Source organism: Arvicola amphibius, chromosome 1 (genome assembly GCF_903992535.2).
Source record: "Arvicola amphibius chromosome 1, mArvAmp1.2, whole genome shotgun sequence".
Lineage (NCBI taxonomy): Eukaryota > Metazoa > Chordata > Mammalia > Rodentia > Cricetidae > Arvicola > Arvicola amphibius.
Window position 1 is genome coordinate 150,291,335 of NC_052047.1, and position 21,288 is coordinate 150,312,622.

At 50.5% G+C, this 21,288-nt stretch overlaps 1 protein-coding gene across 1 annotated transcript; it reads left to right on the forward strand.

Moving 5' to 3' along the window:
• Positions 1 to 5,869: 5,869 nt before the first annotated feature.
• On the forward strand, positions 5,870 to 20,176 carry Pygm (glycogen phosphorylase, muscle associated). Its single transcript, XM_038330511.1, has 20 exons — positions 5,870 to 6,253; positions 7,233 to 7,334; positions 7,416 to 7,494; positions 7,574 to 7,677; positions 7,933 to 8,064; positions 10,102 to 10,213; positions 10,306 to 10,388; positions 10,779 to 10,922; positions 11,046 to 11,138; positions 11,323 to 11,469; positions 11,616 to 11,779; positions 12,172 to 12,286; positions 12,782 to 12,883; positions 13,138 to 13,285; positions 14,855 to 14,913; positions 15,018 to 15,159; positions 16,230 to 16,437; positions 19,339 to 19,473; positions 19,614 to 19,680; positions 19,796 to 20,176. The coding sequence occupies exons 1-20, from the start codon at positions 6,011 to 6,013 to the stop codon at positions 19,943 to 19,945; spliced, it is 2,529 nt and encodes an 842-aa protein (XP_038186439.1). The 5' UTR covers positions 5,870 to 6,010; the 3' UTR covers positions 19,946 to 20,176.
• Positions 20,177 to 21,288: the final 1,112 nt, after the last annotated feature.

Genomic DNA, 21,288 nt, shown 5'->3' on the forward strand with positions numbered 1-21,288 from the left:
CAAGACAATGAGACTTGGAGAAAACACAAAGGTTTCTATGGCCCCAGCATGTTGGCCACAATTGAGGTGTGAGTTGGTAGTATGGATAACAAGCTATGGCTTTTGAGGGTGACTCTGCCAAGGAAGCTAACTCTGGCCCATGTAACCTTCCAGGGGGTGGTGTAGTGAAAACGTAGGCTGGAAATCAAGAAATGGTGATGTTCCTTGCTCAAATGCTGCCAACTGTTAAGGGCCTGTTTGATTCTCAGAACCTATGTGAAGATGCCAAGTGGACCCTTTAATTCTAGCATTTTGAAGGCCGTCAGGAAAGTCTCTGAATTTGAGGCCATCTTCGAGTTTTAGGCCAGCCAGGGTTACATAATGAGACCTACCAAGTGTGTATGGGTTGTATAAATAGTCAGTGGTGCCTTAGACACCATGACTGGCAACTCTTACAAGGAAAATGTTTATTTGGGGGTGACTTAGAGTTGAGAGGTTCAGTCCATTATGGTGGGGAGCATGGCAGCAGTTGTGCTGAGAGTCTTACAGGAAGTGAACTGAGGCACTGGGCTTAGGAAACCTCAAAGCCCCATAATGACACTTCCTCCAATCAATAAGGCCACTCCCTGTGAGATTATGGGGCCAATTACATTTCAGACTACCATAGTAGGTTATTTTTTGGGGGGTGGAGGGTTAGGTTTTGGGTTTCTCTCCAGGACAGGCTCCAAACTTACAGAGAAACTCTGTCTCGAAAAACAACAAAATACAGGGTTTCTCGGTGTAACAGTCCTGACTGCCCTGGAACTTGCTTTGTAGACCAGGCACATTATGTTTTTATAAAAGAAAAGAGCCACAAAATTGGGTGAATGAACATGGATATAAGATGAAAACATGAGAATTTCAAGAACTGATAAATTGCTGGATAGTGGCACACGCCTTTAATCCCTGTCTGCAGAGACAGGCAGATATCTGAGTTTGAGGCCAGCCTGGCCTACAGATCGAGATCCAGGACAGGCTCTAAAACTACACAGAAACCCTGTCTCAAAAAAACAAAATCTTAATAAATCCAGGTGTGGTAACGGTGCTGGGCTGATGGGAGACAGGCGGATTCTTGCAGCTCGCTGGCCAGCTGCTCTAGGCTAAGGCCAGTGAGAGGATGCGTTTCAAAGAGGGTAGACTGTCTTCTGAGGTGGGTGCTGGGAGTTCTCCATTCTCCACACGCGCCCACACTAACAATAAACATCTATACACACCGAAAATAGCATGAAAGTGCCTTTTTGTTTTGCCCCAAATCCCCAGGGTCCTGTGTTTTAGCATCCCCATCTTAACTTACCCCTAGAAAAATGAAAGTGGTGTGGAAGACTTAAGCCTGGGTGTTATGGTAGCATGTGCCTGTAATTGTAGCACTTAGGAGAAAGGGGAAGGACAATGAGAAGTAATTGTTAGAGTTGAAGGCTACCCGAGGCTTCATAAGATCCTGTCTCAAACTAAAAATTGATGACCAAGTCTGGTGTGTGCTTTGATCCCAACGCTTGGGAGGTAGAGGCAAATCGATCCCTGAGCTCAAAGCCGACGTGGGGTGTATAGTTTGAGGTTAGTCAGAATTACGTAGTGAAATCTTGTCTAAAAACCACTGATGAACCAGAGCCACCACACAAAAATCAGGGACAAATTGACACACCTGCTGTTTGCTCGCCAGAACTAGATGGCAAGATGTGTCGATGGACCACGTGTTACAAGACAGATCAAAAGCTAGAAGTGGGTGTGGAGGCCATCCCTGTAGTGCTGGAAGGTACTATGCAGACTGACAGGACAGTATTGTCATCAGTTTTACCCAGCGGTGGACTCATGCAATAGGAACAAGTCTCTTGGAGGTAATTAACCACTTTGAAATTTGAGACCTCCACAGGAAGAAATTTACATGTGGTACTGTAAGCTGAAATGCTCATGGTTAGGGAGGCTATAGGCCTACTGGGGAAGCAACTGATATCATTTAGTGAACTGCTCTGGATGGTCTCATCAAACTTCCTTCGAAATAATTGTGGCCATAGGTTAGAGATCAACTTTAATTCACAGAGGTCTGTATGCCCTTGAGTCCTAACACCCACCATGCCCAGCCAATTTACTGTTGTCCATACAACAGGGATGGCAGAAGAGGGCATTGGATCCTCTGGAGCTGGAGTACAGGTGGTTAGCTGCGTGACAAGGGTTTTGAGTCCCCAGGAAGAGCTTCAAGTGCTCTTTAACTGCTGACCATCTCTAGCCCATAGCTTCATTTTTTCATGGGAAGGAGGGGGTACAGTGCTCACTGCAGATATTCCTGACTGGTCAAAATGCTGAGGATAAGTGGCATGAGTGCTCAGTCATAAATGTTATGTTCATATTACCCCAAGACTTGAAGATGGCAGAAGAGGGGATAGAGTGGTGCCATTTTCAGGGTATGACATGGCCGTGGCAGCCTTGAGCTCCCAGCAGCTGTGATTACCTGCACAAGACTGGTCTTGCCATCCTGTCACAGAAAGGGAAAAGATTCACAAGGCCCTATTCTCCCTGGTGATCTCTGGGTAGTTGAATGGTTGCTGGGTTGCTGGGGAAGGAAGAGACATTTTCTGTAGAGGCATAGCCACTAGTAAGCTCACAGCTGTTAACTCAAGGGTCCAAACACCCTCATACAGCCATATATATATATATATATATATATATATATATATATATATGTATATATACATATATACAAAATACCAATAAAGGAAGAAAGTAAAGTATGGGGAGTGAATTTGGTCAAAATACATTATACACATGCATGAAAATCATGCAAATACACATCTGAAAAGTGAGTGTCTGAAATGGGACTCACTGGGTAGAAGCACAAACCTGATGATCCGAGTTTGTTCCTGGAACCCGAGGTAGGAGAGAATCAACTTCCAAAATTGTCCTTTGCCCTCCTTATGTGCACCGTGTGAGCCCCACACTCAATGGTCAATACAATTAAAAAAAAAAAAAAAAAAAACTAAAAATGGCCAGGCGGTGATGCTCACGCCTTTGCCTTTAGTCCCAGCACTTGTGGGGCAGAGACCAGTGGGTCTCTGTGAGTTCAAGGCCAGCCTGGTCTACAGAGCGAGTTCCAGGACAGGCTCCAAAGCTACAGAAAAAAAAAATAATGAAAAAAACTAAAAATGAAAGTAGGGTGGGGGTGTAGCTTCATGGTAGAGCACTTGCCTGGCACTGAAAAAAGAAGAGTGTTGGCACTATGTCCCCACTTCATCTGTGTAAGCACCTGTGTTTTCTTGGTTTCTGTATTTGATAACCTGGCTCCAGGAAATAGAAGCAGGGTGTTGTGCCCATGGTAGGGGCAGAAACAGCTTAGCCTGAAGACTTGCAGGTTAGGCCACACACGGCGCTGTTTGGGCACTCCAGAACCCTGCCTGCTGGAGGTCAGAAATGGTGTGGCTATCCCAGAACCCGGTGCAGTAGTACCTGTACCTATTCAACTCTTCGCTCTCAAGAGTAGAACACCCAGTTCTTCCCTGTCAGTCAGCTTGCTACCCTGGAGGCACAACTAGCTTTTGAAATAGCCTGAGGGCCTAGGTTCTGTTCCTTCAAAGAAGCTGGACTTGAAAATGGCTGTCCTTACAGACCATCCTCACCTAAGTTAGGAGGTTACAGCTGATGAGGCAGGAATTTGTTCGGTTTGGTTTTTAAAACAGGATTTCTCTGTGTAGCTTTGGAGTCTATCCTAGAACTCACTCTGTAGGCCAGGCTGGATTTGAACTCAACAGATACACCTGCCTATGCCTCACAAGTGCTGGGATGAAGCAGGAATTTTATTCAAGACTGTGTATGCATTTGATAAAGGAGTCCAAGATTCACACAACAGCAAGATAGTACCTGAGCTGCAAATGCAACCGAAGTCTAGAAGGGAGAGCCTGAGGACTAGGCTCTACAGGTGAAGTGGAGAAAAGGGACAGAATAGGCTCTTGGAAGTCACATAGCTAGGATCTAGCACACACAATCCCTTTCCATTGTATAGCCTGGTGGGAACAGGAGGAAAAGCCTCCAGCCACCATCTTGTCTGCAGTGGGTCATGGGGGAGACCTCAGTGCTGTTGTTCAGGGATGGTTTGGTTTGTTGGGTTTTGTGGTGCTAGGAACTGAGTGCAGAGCCTAGGCAAGTACTCTGATCCTGAGCCAGATCTCAGCCCTCTGTATTAGTTTGAGATTGCATCTCAGTGAGTTGCCTAGGCTGGCCTGAACACTTATCTGTAGCCCAAGCAAGACTTGAACTCCTGATGCACACCTTTAACCCCAAGCATTCTGGAGGCAAAGGCAGCTGATCTCTGTGAGTTCGAGGCTAATATGGTTTACATAGCGAGTTACAGGATGGTCAGGGATAGAGAGTGAGACCCTACCTCAAAATAAATAATAGAGGGGGCTGGAGAGATGGCTCAGAGGTTAAGAGCACTGACTGCTCTTCCAGAGGTCCTGAGTTCAATTCCCAGCAACCACATGGTGGCTCACAACCATCTGTAATGAGATCTGGCGCCCTCTTCTGGCCTGCAGGCATACATAGAGTACATACTGTGTATGTAATCAATAAATGAATCTTAAAAAAAAAAAATAAATAAATAAATAAATAAATAATAGAAAAATAAAAACAGGAAGAGGTTTGAACTTACGGGTCCTACTGTGACTGGGACTCCAGCCCAATGACACTTGGGGGTGTCATGAACCAGTAGAGAATGCTGTCTCACTTTCACAGACCCAGGACTGTAGTTCCCAGCAGCCCCTGCTTCGGGCTGCATGCAAAGCTGTCCTGTAACCCGACTATCTCTCTGGAAAAGGTCACTTCAGAGCTTGAGAGACAGCAACAGGAGGAAGCTGAGAGCCACTCTGCCTTGGTGGGTGGGGGTGGGGTGGGAGCAGTGGCCCTCTACCGCAGGCATCCATCTTCCTTCAGGGCACTTCCTGCAGCCCAGGGTCTTGGCCTCCATTTTCTTTACCAAAAAGAATTATTTATTTAGTTTTGTTTATATAATTTTTTGAAACAGGGTTTCTCTGTGTAATGATCTTGGCTGTCCTGGAACTCTCTTTGTAGACCAGGCTGGCTTCAAACTCACAGAGATCAGCCTGACTCTCCCGAGTGCTGGGATTAAAGGCATGCGCCACCACTGTCTGGCTAAAATTTACTTATTTTTGTTTTATGTGCATTGGTGTTCTGACTGCACATATGCCTATGTGAGGGTGTCAGATCCTGGAGTTACAGACAGTTGTGAACTGCCATATGGGTGCTGGGAAGTGAGCCAGTGTCCTCTGACACTTGGTCTCCCATTTCACAGCTGCGAGCCTCTTTGAACTAGCAGCAACTCTCTGTTTAGGGCACACTCATTCCCAGCTCCTGGTTCCTCTAGTTAGTGTCCATGACTTCCCCATCTACGTGCAGCAATGGACTGTGTCCCAGCCAGGTGAGGAATGGCTATGACCAGCTTGACAGGCACTTCACCCGTAGAAGTGGCTGCACTCTAGACAAATGTCACAAGCAAGCCCTGCTGTTCTGAGGAAAAGAGGATGTGTCCTGCACTTGTGACAACCCCTTTGCCTCTTTAAGGAGGGTCCACAATCCAGTCCCACCTTTCATCTATAGCTCAGGAAAGCCTAGATTGGATAATGTCTTAGCCAAAGTCTCGACCAGAATGTTTTAGGTACGCTTCTGGCCTCCCAGAGGATCCCAGCTCTTTCTGAAGTATCCTGTCTCCAGTCTTCCAAAAGCCGGGGGCCAGAAGGCCTAGGAACCCTGGGAGAAGTGGGTCAGCTGTGAACATGCCCCTCCCTTGTCCCTCCCTCCCCTTTCTCCTCTCCACTTGCCCCCAAAATAGCTCCCTGAGCTCCAAGGCCAAGACCCTCCCACGTCCTGGAAGGCGTGTCATACTGCCCCGAGCCAGGCCTTAAATCCCCTCACAGCTGGGCAGCTCCACTCCCTGGCTGGAGGCAACCAGATTCTCAGTCTGTTCAGTTCAGCTTGCCTTTCTGCAGCCATGTCCAGGCCTCTTTCAGACCAGGATAAGAGAAAGCAAATCAGTGTTCGCGGCCTGGCCGGTGTGGAGAATGTGTCTGAGCTGAAAAAGAACTTCAACCGCCACCTGCATTTCACCCTGGTCAAGGACCGCAATGTGGCCACCCCAAGAGATTACTATTTTGCTCTGGCCCACACTGTGCGGGACCACCTCGTGGGACGTTGGATCCGCACACAGCAGCACTACTACGAAAAGGACCCCAAGGTGCTACAGGAGGGGACACCCTGGGTGGAAAATGAGCTGGGTGTGAGGCCTGCCAGGGAGCTGGCCCTTCCTGAGGCCCAAATTTTCTACAGCAAAATAAATTGCTGTTTTAGGAGCCTGGGGTTGGAGGATCTAGGGGTTCTGGACAGAAAAAATACTGAGGAGGGAGACCCAGGGGTGCTCAGGGTGGGCGGGCTGCTTACACATGTGCCAGACAAGGTTGGAGGGGGCTGCTGGTGGGCAGGAAATGTATCCCCCTGTGGCCCAGTTTGGATCTGGCATGGAAGGACATGTCATCAAATGTGTGCATGGCACAATCTGCTTGTGCCACAGGCAGGGCAAGGCTGGGGCAGCAGGTATCAAGTGTCTGGTAGGGTCATTGGTAAATGTCAGGAACCTAACTCCACAGCAGGGGTGGGGGAGGGGCAGGGAGGGACCCAGGAAATGGGCAGACTGGGTGCTCGAGGCATTCCCATGCTTCTGTTCATCTCCCGACTGAGGCTGAGGGGAACCGCAGTACAGGGCAGGTTCAGCCCTGAGTCACCGTGTGACCTTGAAAATGACTTTTTCCTCTGGGCCTTGGCAGTGCCTTCTGGGGGAGCACTCAGAGGTGCTTCTCAATGTCCTGACCTCCTGATGGGCTATATTAGGAGGGGTATGTATCTCAGAAGGTGTCCTCACTTCTCATAAACACCTTAATCCTGGAGATAGGCCTGGCCAGCCTCATTCTCTAGAAGGGGAAACTGAACGAAGCCAGATGGAAAGGCATTTTGAAGGAATGTAGGGACCAATGCCTTTCTTACCTATTGGACCCCAAAGTCTGAAGTGGCTCCTCTGAGCAGGGAGAAAAGAATTGGTGACTGAGATAGGACATGCTGGGGCCTGGCAAGTAAGACAGGAGGGCTAGAGGTTCAGATGCAGCTGTGCCTGGCTGGATGTCAGTGGGTGGCTCTGATCCCTCTTCTCCGTCTCTGGATAGAGGATCTACTACCTGTCTTTGGAATTCTACATGGGACGGACACTTCAGAATACCATGGTGAACCTGGCCTTGGAGAACGCCTGTGATGAGGCTACTTACCAGGTGGGGGAAGCATTTAAGGTTAGGGGGAGTTCCCATGCTGGCCCTTGGGCCTGACCACTCTACTTCCACCCCTTCTCTCAGTTGGGCTTAGACATGGAGGAGCTGGAGGAGATTGAGGAGGATGCAGGATTGGGTAATGGGGGCCTCGGCCGCCTGGCAGGTGAGTACATGGCTTGTGGGGTGGGGTGGAGGAGTCCCTAGTGTTGGATGCCTGATACCCACTTCCCTGGTACCCATAGCCTGCTTCTTGGACTCCATGGCTACACTGGGACTAGCTGCCTATGGCTACGGGATCCGCTATGAATTTGGGATTTTTAATCAGAAGATCTGTGGGGGCTGGCAGGTGAGCATTCCCGACCCCAATTCTGTGGTGCTCAGTCCCAATAGAGAGGTCCCTCATTTGGTCATCTGTCTCTGGGTAGGCTCTGAACCTATCCCAGCTCCCCAGACAAACATCCTTGCCCCTTGCCTCAAAGCCAGCTGGTGACCCTTGTGGAATGCTTAGAACATACTCTGTGCTGCTGGATGGCTCACCAACTCACAGAATGTGAGTCCCTGGACTCATGCCATCTATGTAATGTTCCCCTTCACCCTCCAGATGGAAGAGGCCGACGACTGGCTTCGCTACGGCAACCCCTGGGAGAAGGCGCGCCCTGAGTTCACACTGCCCGTGCATTTCTATGGCCGAGTGGAGCACAGCAGCCAGGGTGCCAAGTGGGTGGACACACAGGTGAAGATAAAGACGGGTGCAGGTTCTGGGGGGACTCGGTGAGCAGCAGAAGGGAGGGGAGCTCCTAGAGAAAATAGGGCACAGGAAACAAGTGGAAGTCCCTTGAGCCCACTGTCACCTTACAAAGGAGGGCACTGAGGTTCAGAGAGGCCCAGAGATTTACTGGAGGTCACACAGCCAGAGCTGGGAGGTGCTAGTCAGGGTTATCGGGAGGCCAGGCAAAGTGTCAACCCTGAAAGGAGGAGGGAATTGTCTCTGCTCCACCAGCACTCTGTCCTGGCCAGCTCCTCTCCCCAACACAAACCTTAGCCCAGCCATTGAAGACTGCACATTTGAGGCAGGAGAGAAAATGAGGCCTCTTGGATGGAACTGGCATGTTCAAAACCAGGTAGCAAGTTGAATGGATCCAAAAACCTGCTGGGTATCCCAATCCCTGTCCTGTGACTCCTCCCTCTAGACCTTCGGAAATGGTGTTTATTGCTCTTCTATCTAGGCCTGGGCCAGTCGGCTGCTGCTGCTGCACAGGCAGGTGTCCTGACAGCCTGGCCTGTTCAGCTCTGAATGGAAGTTTGTAGACCTGCCTTCCTTTGGTTTTCAACTTAGTGTCTGTGGGGTTGAGCAATGGGGCCTGGGCCTATATTCCATTCTACCCCATCAAGGGTGTCAGGGAGGGAAGGTGAAGCCCCAAAGCCCCATATAGGCAGTCCTTTGGTGCCCCTGGCATTGTGGTAGCAGGTAGTTCTTTGTGGTAAATTGGTGCTTATAGATTATGGGATGTTTGGCCTGGGCAGTGGTGGTGCACGCCTTTAATCCCAGCACTCTGGAGGAGGAGGCAGGCAGATCTCTGTGAATTCAAGGCCAGTCTGGTCTACAGAGTGAGTTTCAGGACAGGCTCAAAAACTACAGAGAAACCCTGTCTTGATAAAACAAAAGCAAACAAAAGATTTTGGGAGATAGGGCTGTCTGGCATTGGTTACTGCTAAGTAGTCCTGTGGTCAGCTAGATATAAGACCCCTGGTTAGAACTGACCCCTGTGTAGCGTTCATCTTGAACCCAGGTTCCCCTAACTCTCTTCTGAGTCCAGTGTGCTCTCACTGGGTGGGGCCAGGTTGTAGAGCAGCCCCAGCAGAGACCCACTTTGGCTTCAACTGTCTTCCTTCCCATAATCCTCATGGCAGTCTAGGGAGGCCGATGTTGGGCTGTGCAGTGGGGATGTTGGAGAGATCTTAGTTACTTATCTGCAGGGCTGCGGGATGTACAGTCCTTACACCCTGAGCTATATCCTTTTTTTTTTTTTTACTTGACACAGGGACTCACTAAGTTGCCTAGATTGTCCTTGAATTCACCCTGTAGCCTAGGCAGGCCTTGAACTTGTGATCCTCCAGCCTCAATCTCTCCAGTGGCTGGGATTCCAGGCCTGCTCTAGCAGACACATCTTCTCTTCCTCTCTTTTTCTCTCTTTTAATTTTTTATTTTTCAAGACAGGGTTTCTCTGTGTAGCTCTGGCTGTCCTGGAACTCACTTTGTAGACCAGGCTGGCCTCGAACTCACAAGAGATCAGCCTGCCTTTGCCTCCTGAGTGCTGGGCTTAAAGGCATGTGCTGCCAACACCTGACTCATATATCTTTATTTTATTTTTTCATGAGCATTGGTGTTTTGCCTGCATGTATGTCCTTGTGAGGGTGTTGGATTCCCTCAAACAGGTTACAGACAGCTGTGATCTGCCATGTGGGTGCTGGAAATTGATCCCAGGTCCTCTGGAAGAGCAGCCAGTACTCTCTTAAGCACTGAGCCATCTCTCCAGCCCTGACTTCTACTTCTCTTCTTTCTGTAGCTGAGGCTCAGAGGATCCATGCTTGCTCCCGGTAACCTGGCTAGTAAGCTCTGAGCTAGAACTACAGTCTGCCTTGGGCACTGGCAGAGTTCTTGACTTGAGCTTCAGCTCTTGGTCGGGAGGCCCCACAAACCAGGCTCAGGCACTGCTTAGGGCTGGACCCCGGCAGCCTGTCCAGTTTCTGACTCAGCTGCCCCCTGTAGGTAGTGTTGGCTATGCCCTACGACACACCTGTGCCTGGCTATCGAAACAACGTTGTCAACACCATGCGTCTCTGGTCGGCCAAGGCACCTAATGACTTCAACCTCAAGGACTGTAAGTCCCTCTGCTGGTAGCTGGCAGCCCTAGTTAGCCCTGCCTGGCCCATGCCCAGCCCCAGCCTCACCCAAATCCACTTTGTCCCTCAGTCAACGTTGGCGGCTACATCCAGGCTGTGCTGGACCGAAACCTGGCTGAGAACATCTCACGTGTCTTGTACCCCAATGATAACGTGCGTTGCCCTTCAGCTTGGAGGCTGGAAGCCCAAGTCCTTGGAGAGGGACAGAGGAGCTGGGGGCGGGGACCTTTGCCACTGTCCTAGTCTCACTGTATTGCTGTCCCTGTGTGTCCTATTAAGTCCTTTAAATCCTGAGGGAGGGGTTGGGGTGTGACAATTCCTGGGAGCTGTTTCCCTGGGGAGTCTCACAGGATTCATCTATGTCTTTCTAACACCATCTGCTACAGTTAGTTGCTGGGGCAAAGACTCCTGGGTTCAGAAGGTGGGGGCAGTTTAGGGCACTGGGACCTAGTGTGTGATAGGGGTCTCCTGGTCACACCCACAGCAGCTGTGGGCCCCACACCCTGCTACCCCCAACTGCACTCTGCCTTGTACCTCCCTTAGTTCTTCGAAGGGAAGGAGCTGCGGCTGAAGCAGGAGTACTTTGTGGTGGCTGCCACCCTCCAGGACATCATCCGGCGCTTCAAGTCCTCCAAGTTTGGCAGCCGTGATCCTGTGCGCACAAACTTTGATGCCTTCCCCGATAAGGTAGTGTGCTGGCCTGGAGACTCCTGACTCCCCATCTCAAGTCCCATGGCCTCCTCTGTCCAGCCTCACTCTACAGAGGAGCGGAGGCTGGAAGTGTATGCAGAACGACTCACCCCCCCACAGGTGGCCATCCAACTCAATGATACCCACCCCTCTTTGGCGATCCCTGAGCTGATGAGGATTCTGGTGGACCTGGAACGGCTGGACTGGGACAAGGTAAGTTTCAGTTGCTTTACCCTTACAGGAGTCACTTGGCCTCCAGGGTCTCCTTCCCAGTGTGAAGTTAAAGGACAGCAGGGGGTTGAGCAGGGGCTGAGTGTGAACCAGAGGGCTGGTTGAAACCCAGCTGGGCCCTGGCGGGGCCACCGGCTGCACAGCCACTTTTTGCCTTGTATGTCAGGCCTGGGATGTGACAGTGAAGACCTGTGCCTACACCAACCACACAGTGCTGCCGGAAGCCCTGGAGCGCTGGCCAGTGCACCTCATGGAGACACTGCTGCCCCGGCACCTGCAGATCATTTATGAGATCAACCAGCGCTTCCTTAATGTGAGCTGGGCGGTGTGGGAGTGGGCCAGCCTTGAAGTCAGGAGGCCTATGGGCGGAGTCTGTGGGCAGAGGGGATTGGAGACTAAGATCTCTGGGTCTGGAGCCTGGTCTTAGCTCTGGACTTTTTTTTGGGGGGGGGGGCTCAGCGGGTGGCAGCCGCATTCCCTGGGGACGTAGACAGGCTGCGGCGCATGTCACTCGTGGAGGAGGGCTCAGTGAAGCGCATCAACATGGCACACCTGTGCATTGCTGGCTCCCACGCAGTCAACGGTGTGGCTCGCATCCATTCGGAGATCCTCAAGAAAACCATGTGAGCCTCTCCACAAGCCCCGCCCATACCACTCTTCCTTTGCATGTGGATCCCGCCCCTTCTCATGGCATCAACCAGGGTCTTCTGGGCTGATCCCACCCCTGAGGGCATCAGTTCTGCCATCCACTCTGTCACTCATGGCAAGCGTAGCAGCAAGCACCCGTAATACTGAGCCGGCTCACCTAGCTCAAGGGTGACCCATCCCTAGAACACACTAGTCCCTTTCCAGTACAGTCCTGTTCTAGAGGACCCCTTCTTACACACAGTACTCCTACCTGCCGCAGGTCTGCACCTGCATCCAAGCCTTTTTAGGAAAAAAAAATTGAGTAGGGGACCAGGTGGGAGGGCTCTACAGAGGTGAATGGTGACCCTCACTCAACCCCAACCTGCAGCTTCAAGGACTTTTATGAACTGGAGCCTCACAAGTTCCAGAACAAGACCAATGGTATCACCCCTCGGCGCTGGCTGGTTCTGTGTAACCCTGGACTGGCAGAGGTCATTGCTGAGGTGAGAGGTCACTCTGGCCGATCGGAGAAATGCAGGTCACTATGAGACAGTAGTGGGTAGCTCCAGTACAAAGGCCCCAGCTGAGGGCCACAGTCCTGTACTGTGTTCCCAAGACTGGTGTCCCCTTGGAGGAAGTGGCACTGCTTTCTTACTTTGAACAAGCTTGCCCTATGGCTAATGGAGGCTGTGGCTATAGAGACGAACCTGCTGGAGTTCACAGTTTAATGCTGTCACATCTGAAGTGAGACTGTGAAGGGGCAGATGTCTGGTGGGTGGCTAGAGGTCATGCCCACAGGAAGAAAGGTCAGAGGTCAGGAGGCCAGCTGGGGTCAGATGGAGCAGTCACCAGAGGGCTCATCGTTGGTGTAGGAGGAAGACAGATGTATCCACAGTGCTCTGGCTATGGGAAGAGAAGTTCAAGGTGGAGGGGTCTAGCTAGCCTGGAGAAGCGAGGCCAGGATGGGGTGGTCTTAGCTAAAAGCTGTATTTCCACAGCGCATTGGTGAGGAGTACATCTCAGACCTGGACCAGCTGCGCAAACTGCTTTCCTATGTGGATGATGAATCCTTTATCCGTGATGTCGCTAAAGTGAAACAGGTGGGGAGGACAGCAGCCTGGGCCTCCTGCACTGGGGCTGGCATCTGGGGCCCATCTCTCCCAGCAGTGAGATTGAGAGAATGCTGGCATACATCAACAATGTCTGCCTTGGTGCAGGGGTTGAGGCAAGCAGTAATGGGCGAGCTTCCTGTCATCTGCTTTCCTGGGCCTAAGTACAAAACAATGGGACTCTAGGGTGTTTTTGGAAACTGAAGGTCATTCATTGGTGAGCCCTCTATCTCTTCAATCTCCAGGAAAATAAGTTGAAGTTCTCTGCATACCTCGAGAGAGAATACAAAGTCCACATCAACCCCAACTCCCTCTTCGATGTCCAGGTGAAAAGGATTCATGAATATAAGCGCCAACTTCTCAATTGCCTTCACGTCATTACCCTGTATAACCGTGAGTGGCTGGGACCCCACCAACTGAGTCCCCAACTCTGGGCATCTCCCCTTGTACCATCAGTGGCTAGATCAGTGTCTCCTGGGGTCTGGTGACTATCCTTAGGGTATGGTGTTATCCTCACATCTTAGGTTCCTGGATTCCCTGACAAGGGGCTGGAGAGATGACTCATCAGTTAAGAGCACTGGCTGGTTTTTGTTTGTTTCTTTTGTTTTTTGAGACAGGGTTTCTCTGTAGCTTTGGAGCCTGTCCTAGAACTTGCTCTGTAGACCAGGCTGGCCTCGAACTCACAGAGATCCACCTGCCTCTGCCTCCCAAGTGCTGGGATTAAAGGTGTGTGCCACCACCTCCCGGCTGCACTAGCTGTTCTTCCAAAGGATCCAGGCGCGTTCCTAGCACCCACATGGTAGTTCACAACGGTCTGTAACTACAGTTCCAGAGGGTCTGACACCCTCATACACACATACATGCAAGCAAAACCCCAATATACAATAAATAAATAAATCTTAAAAAAATAAAGATTACCCGACAAAAGCAATTAAGGGAAAAAGGGGTTATTTTACTCAATATTCGAGGTGACAGTCTGTCATTGTGGGGAAGTCAAGGTTTGAAAGAAGTAGTCACATTGCATCCACAGTCAGGAGTGGAGAGTGAGAACAATGGATTAATGTATGTCTGCCAGTCTCCTCTCTCTCTCTCTCTCTCTCTCTCTCTCTCTCTCTCTCTCTCTCTGAGACAGGGTCTCTCTATGTAGCCCCAGTTTACCTGCAGTTTCCTGTGTAGACCAGACTGTCTTTGAGCTAACAGAGATCTGACTGTCTTTGCCTTCTGAGTGCTAGTGCTGCAGGCATGCGCCATCATGCCAGAGCCTCCATTCTTCTATAAATTTTATTTTACAGCCGAGCGGTGGTGGCGCACGCCTTTAATCCCAGCACTTGGGAGGCAGAGGCAGGTGGATCTCTGTGAGTTCGAGGCCAGCCTGGTCTGCAGAGCTAGTTCCAGGACAGGCTCCAAAGCTACACGGAGAAACCCTGTCTCAAAAAGCCAAAAAATTATTTTATGTTTATTTATTTATTGTATATTATGTGTATGTGTGTACGCCATGATACAGCGTGTCTGTGGAGGACAATTTTCAGAAGTTAGTTCTCTCCTTTCGCTTTGTACATTGCAGGGATTGAACTCAGGTCATCAGACTTGGCAGCAAGTGCCTTTACCTGCTAACCCATCTTGCTGCTCTTATTCTCCACTCTCACACAGTATAGAATCCCCTACTTAGGAAAAAGTGCCGCCCACAATGGGCAGGATTTCCCACCTCCATTAATGTGATCCAGACAGTCCCTCACCAATGTGGCAAGAGGCCTGCTTCCCCCTCCCCCCAGGTGATTCTAAATTTTTCTCAAGTTGACATCATTAACCATCGCACCCCACATCACAGAACAAATTGAGGTTCAGAGACAGAGAGACCTGACAGACACAGCCAAGTGAACAGCCCGGGCCAGCACTGTCTGTCCATGCCCTGGCCCTGGCTGCCTGTACTAGTAAGTGCCCCGATGCCTCTCGTTTCCACAGGCATCAAGAGAGAGCCCAACAGGTTCATGGTGCCAAGGACTGTGATGATTGGAGGCAAGGTGAGAGACCTAGGGCAGACTGGCTGGGTCTTGAACACGTGCCTGGATAGTCACAAGATCAAGGTGTGGGAGGGCCGAAGTGCTGACCCAAGACTTCCCCACAGGCTGCACCTGGGTACCACATGGCCAAGATGATCATCAAGCTCATCACTGCCATTGGGGATGTGGTCAACCACGACCCTGCAGTGGGAGACCGCCTCCGAGTGATCTTCCTGGAGAACTACCGAGTTTCACTGGCAGAGAAAGGTGGGTGCCGGGATGGCTGCACGGGAGCTCTGACGAGCTCAGTCCCAAAGAGCCATTAGCCATCTTTTCCTGGTCACGGTAAAGAAATTGAACAGGCTGGAGAAATGGCTCAGTGGTTAAGAGCACTGGCTACTTTTCAAGATGATCTGAGTTTAATTCCCATCACCTATATGGTAGCTCACAACCTTTTGTAGTTCCAGTCCTAGGGGATCTGATACCCTCTTCTGGCCTCTACAGACACTGCATGCATGTGGTACAAATACATGCTGGCAAAATACCCATCCACATACAATAAAATAAGAATTATTTTAAAAATATCAATAGAGGGGGGCTGGAGAGATGGCTCAGAGGTTAAAAGCACTGACTGTTCTTCCAGAGGTCCTGAGTTCAATTCCCAGAAACCACATGGTGGCGCACAACCATCTGGTGCCCTCTTCTGACCTGCAAGTATACATGCAAGCAGAACACTGTATATGTAATAAATAAAGATTTATTTAAAAAATATCAATAGGGGGATGGAGAGATGGCTCAGAGGTTAAGAGCATTGCCTGCTCTTCCAAAGGTCCTGAGTTCAGTTCCCAGCAATCACACGGTGGCTCACAGCCATCTGTAATGAGATCTGGTGCCCTCTTCAGGCCTGCGGGCACACACACAGGCAGAATATTGTATACATAATAAATAAATAAATTAAAAAAATATCAGTAGAAAATGATTGAGGAAAACTCTAGGCATCCACCTCTGGCCTTACACACACACACACACACACACACACACACACACACACGAACATATACATGCACACATGCACCATACATGTACAAATAAACTAAAAACCCCAAAAAGTATAGCAGAGAAGGATCACACGGTGAGTTTAAGTCCAGCCTGTCCCACATTGCGGGTTCCAGGTTAGCCAGGGCTGTGTGGTGAAGCACTGTCAAACAGCCGCAGAACAGCGGAGGGGTAGGGGTCAGGCTGGAATCAGCAGAAGGCAGTGGGTTGGAGTAGAGACAGATTCAGCCTGGCAGGGCTGTCCCTGGGACTGACCTCGTGTTCCTCCCACAACTCTGCAGTGATTCCTGCTGCCGACCTCTCGGAGCAGATCTCCACCGCGGGCACGGAGGCCTCAGGCACTGGCAACATGAAGTTCATGCTTAACGGGGCTCTGACCATTGGCACCATGGACGGTGCCAACGTGGAGATGGCAGAGGAGGCCGGAGAGGATAACTTCTTCATCTTCGGCATGCGGGTGGAGGACGTGGAAAGGCTGGACCAGAGAGGGTATGGGGTCCGGAGTATCAGAGTGTGTGGCTTACAGTCAAGTCAAGAGGCATGCTGGGAGAGGCTGGCCAGCCTGTGTAACATCTTAGCTACAGATGCCTGCTGGGATTCTGGAAAACTAAAGAGGGAGTTTGTGGCCAACAAGGTTAAAAAAGGAAGTAGCAGGATGGGAGGAAAAGAAAGCAGAAATTATGTAGTTCTGAAATTAGAAGAAAATTACATCATTGGCTTTCTGTCTGGACACCATGGCAGAAAGAGACAAAGGCTTATATTGATCCTTCAAAGAAAACATTTTCTTGGTATTACATCTTTCAAGACAGGAGTTCTCTGTGTAACAACCCTGGCTGTTCTAGAACTCCAATTGTAGACCAGGCTGGCCTTGAACTCACAGAACTTACAGAGATCTGCCTCTGCCTCCCCAGTGCTTGCCATTGCATCATAAATGTTTTAATTAATTATTTATTGTTAAAATGGAGTCTCACTTTGAGGCTCAATCTGCTTTTAGAATTCCTGGGCTCAAAAAACCTTCCTGTCTCTGTCTTTTAAGTGCTTGATTGCTATAAGCGTGCCCCTAGCTAAGACAGACTTTTATCATTTATATGTATGTATATATGTATGTTTAATATGTTTTTTAAAACATTTATTTATTTTATTATGTAAAGAATATTTTGTATGTGTCTTCTGCAGGCCAGAAGAGGGCACCAGACCCCTTTACAGATGGTTGTGAGCCACCATGTGGTTGCTGGGAATTGAACTCAGGACCTTTGGAAGAGCAGGCAATGCTCTTAACCTCTGAGCCATCTCTCCAGCCCCCTATGTTTAATATTTTATTTTGTGCATATAGATGTTCTGCTTGCATGTATGTCTATGCATGGCATGTCTACTTGTACCTATAAAGTCCAGAAGAGGGCATTGGGTGCCTTAGAATTGGAGTTACAGATGGTTGTGAGCTGCCATGTGGATGCTGGGAATTGAACCCAGGTCCTCTGGAATAGCAACTTTTAAAGGCTGAGCCATCTCTCCAGCTCCCTAGCCAAGCTATATTATAACCAGTTCCAAATCCCAGGACATTAAAATTGACCTGTTGCTGTTGCTATAAATGTTACTGCAGTGAGCAGCCTTTTCCATCAGTACCCAGATGTTTGGTTATTCCCTCAAGAATTATTAGGAAAGCCAAATGTTGTGACTGTTGCATTAATTCTAACACTTGGGAGGCAGAGGCAAGAAGGTGTCTGTTGAGTTCAGGCCAGCCTGGTCTACACAAGTTCTGAAACATCCAGGACTGTATAGTGAGACCCTATCTCAAAAAAAATTTGTTAGGCTATAGCCACTGCCCAGTCCGCAAAACAAACTGTTCTTTATGAGGGAGGGGATTGATTTGGAGATACATATTAGAAGGTAAATACTCAGGATCAAAAACTGAGTTCTTGGGCTAGGCAGATAGCTCGGTAGGTAAAAGTGCTTGTGGTGTAGGTCTGGTGAGCCCATGTAAAAGGAGTGCACAAGCATATGTAATCCCAACAAGCTTGAAGGAAAAGGGAGGTGGAGACAGAAGACTTAGAAGCTGGTGAGCCAGGTAACTGTCCTACACAGTACCAAAGAGACCCTGTCTCAGAAGCAAGTGAAAAGGTGATGACCCTCATCTAAGGTTGCCCTCTGACCTCCACATGTGTGGTAAGGCATGCTCACCACCCCCGACATACAGAAACAACAACAAAAGAGCTGAGCAGTGGTGGCGCAGGCCTTTAATCCCAGCAATCAGCAGGCAGAGGCAGGCCTGGTCTGCAGAGTTCCAGGATAGCCAGAGTAATACAGAGAAGCCCTCTCTTGAAAAACCAAAAAAAGAAAGAAAAAATAAAAATAAAAAGTGAGAGTTCCTAAACCTCTGCCACAGATTTTCAAATCCTGGAAGGCTGGCACAGTTTACACTTCCAGCAGCAGCTCCAGAGCTGGCATTTGCTGCTGAAAGGGCGTTTTCCTAGAAATTTCTGACTTGGAGTGGGGTATGGCGGCACACACCTTTAATCCCCACACTCTGGAGGCAAAGGCAGGCGAATCTCCTTGAGTTTGAAGCTGTTGTGATCTACATAGCGAGTTCTAGGCCAGATAGGATTATATGATGACACCCTGTCAAAGAAAGAAAGAAGAAATTCCAGATCTTGTTTTCTTGGCCCTAAGATGCATTGAACGAGATCTGGGATGTTCAAGACCAGAAAAATTCTGCCCGCAGAGGACGGGGAAGAGTGGCAGTGTGTGGCAGTGTGGAGGCTGCGCACAGGCATGGAGAGCCACAACGAGGGCAATGCCAGGACCTGAGATCACTGTGGAACTCTGTTGTTCATAAGGGGAAAGTGAGCCAGGGACGGAGGGAAGGCCGTCTTCAGGGTGGATGAATGTTTCCTCGAAAGTGAGAGAAAGCTGTCACGAGCCTGCAGTGAGCTTGGCCTGATTGCATTTCACCCCTGACCGTAAGGTCACACCTATCAGAGGCGGACTGGGGATGGTGAAAGAAGATGTTCATGGAAGGTTTTATTTTGTTTTGTTTTTTGGTGGTGCTGGGAATGGAACCCAAGGCCTCTCACATGCCATGCAGTAAGCATTCTGCCACTGCATGTGAGAACTGTCCTTGCCTGGCTCCAAGACTACTCTCTCTTTCTTTTTTTCCTTTTCTAAAATTATAGGTGTGTGTTTATGTGTGCACAGGTGCACTGAGCCATTTCTCCAGCCCCAGATTTATCTTTTCTGACTCCTTTGGGCCTGAGTGTCTTCATCTACAGAGTGGGAGAAGAAAGCTGAGCGCAGTGTGGCAGCTGTGGAGGCCTGAGCCTCAGGCCTTCCCAGGTTTTCTCTGGGAAGCTGGGCACCCTTTGGCGGGAGCTGACCACAGGTGTGCTCTGGCAGGTACAATGCCCAGGAGTACTACGACCGAATTCCTGAGCTTCGGCAGATCATCGAACAGTTGAGCAGCGGCTTCTTCTCCCCTAAACAGCCCGACCTGTTCAAGGACATTGTCAACATGCTCATGCACCATGACCGGTGAGCTGGCTGGCCAGGCTGCATGGAGGCTTGGGTGGGTGGGGAGGCTGCCCAGGGTTGCAACTTCATTCACTCCAGTTGCTGCACCAAGGACTTGGCTCTTAACCTCACTGAGCTCTGGTCTCTCCATTCTCCTCCAGGTTTAAAGTCTTTGCAGATTATGAGGAATACATTAAATGCCAGGACAAAGTCAGTGAGTTGTACAAGGTGAGGGGCCGTGGGCCAGGGGCTGGTAGGGCTTTGTTTGATTCTGGCTTGAATGAAAGAGAATGGGGGCAGTCTGCCAGCAGAGCGAACCTAGAGCCTCCCTTCCTGTCTTCAGAACCCAAGAGAGTGGACACGGATGGTGATCAGGAACATAGCCACCTCCGGCAAGTTTTCCAGTGACCGCACCATTGCCCAGTATGCCCGGGAGATCTGGGGTGTAGAACCTTCTCACCAGCGCCTGCCAGCCCCGGATGAGAAGATCTGATCTTCCACGCCAGACCCCACATCTGCCCTTGAGTCTGTTTGCGATTCCTGGGATCAGGCCCACCTTTCATCCAGAGGGTGGGCCCTGGAATTACTACTCTGCCCTTCCCTTTTTGGAGCCCTTTCACCAGTCTCTAGGTCCCGATGCCCAGTGTGATTAAGGACACTGCCTTCTTTTTCCTCAACTCCCTACCCCTCCTATTTATGAATGGGGTCTGACCAAGTGCACCCACTCCCCAATAAATCGACTGTCCCTGAGCTTCCTTACTCTCTTCTCTGTTGCAATTATTTTTAGCTCTTGGAGAGCTTAACAGCTGCTGCGCAACCATCTTCCTATCCCCCCTTTATCCCCCCCCCACACACACCGAAGCAGGTGCACCGTCTTGGCGGGGGAGAGAGGGGTAGCCCATAGGCGGTGCCTGGGACACAGTCCCTTTTCCGGTGTTGCCCTCCCCGCCTCTCTTCCCAGCGCTGTGTCCATACTAGGTCAGCGGCCAGCTTAGTTGGTCGGGGGCGGGGCGTCTGCCTGGGTGGGGCCCACCGGGTCAGGGAGTCGGGATTTGGGCTGGAACCCCTGGGACTACGAGCATCCACGCTGTTAAGGGAGGGTCCTGAGGAGGTTTGGCACCTTCTTGGCTCCGCCCCTAGCTCCGCCCCACTGCGGCGTTTTAGGGTCTCTTAGCAGGTGGCTATGATAAATCCAAAATCAGGGGAGTGTTAGGGCTTAGGGCATTCGCAGTTTTCAGGCGAGGGCGGTGGCATATTCCCGGTTCTGAAGAAACAGGTCTATAAAGGCCCTGTTCTGAGCCTCACGTTGCGAGGACTGAAGTGTAAAAGAGGTCCTGCCTCTCTCGCCCAAGGCAGGGAGGGGCAATCCTCGGAAGGGGTTTTGGGGCCCCGGGTTTCACAGTGAGTCTAAACGGCCGGAAACTGTTACCTATCCCTTAGGCCAGCTTGTGAGGGACCCCAACTGCTTGTGGCTGCCCCTCCCAAGTTTCTCCTCTCCTGGGCCCATGCATCCAGGCCTCTAGTTCCGAAGCTGCAGAATACCTACCCAGTTTGCAAACGCCCCTTTCTCTCTGGCCCAGTGGGGTGCCCCTCGCCCCACCTCTGGACATGGAGCCTGGGTCCCTAGGAAACCGCATGTTCATTCATTCCTCGCCCCATGAGGCTCCACTCAACCAAAAAAACCTCGTATATTGTCCTAGCCCCTCCCCCAGGCCATCGCAAGGACCCGCAACCCCACGCCCGCGACCTCCACCAGGCCTGGGCCTCTGCCGCCCGCAGGAAGACGCCCGGGCCCGGGCAGGGTGAACCCCGTGGGAACGGTTTGTCTCGAAAACA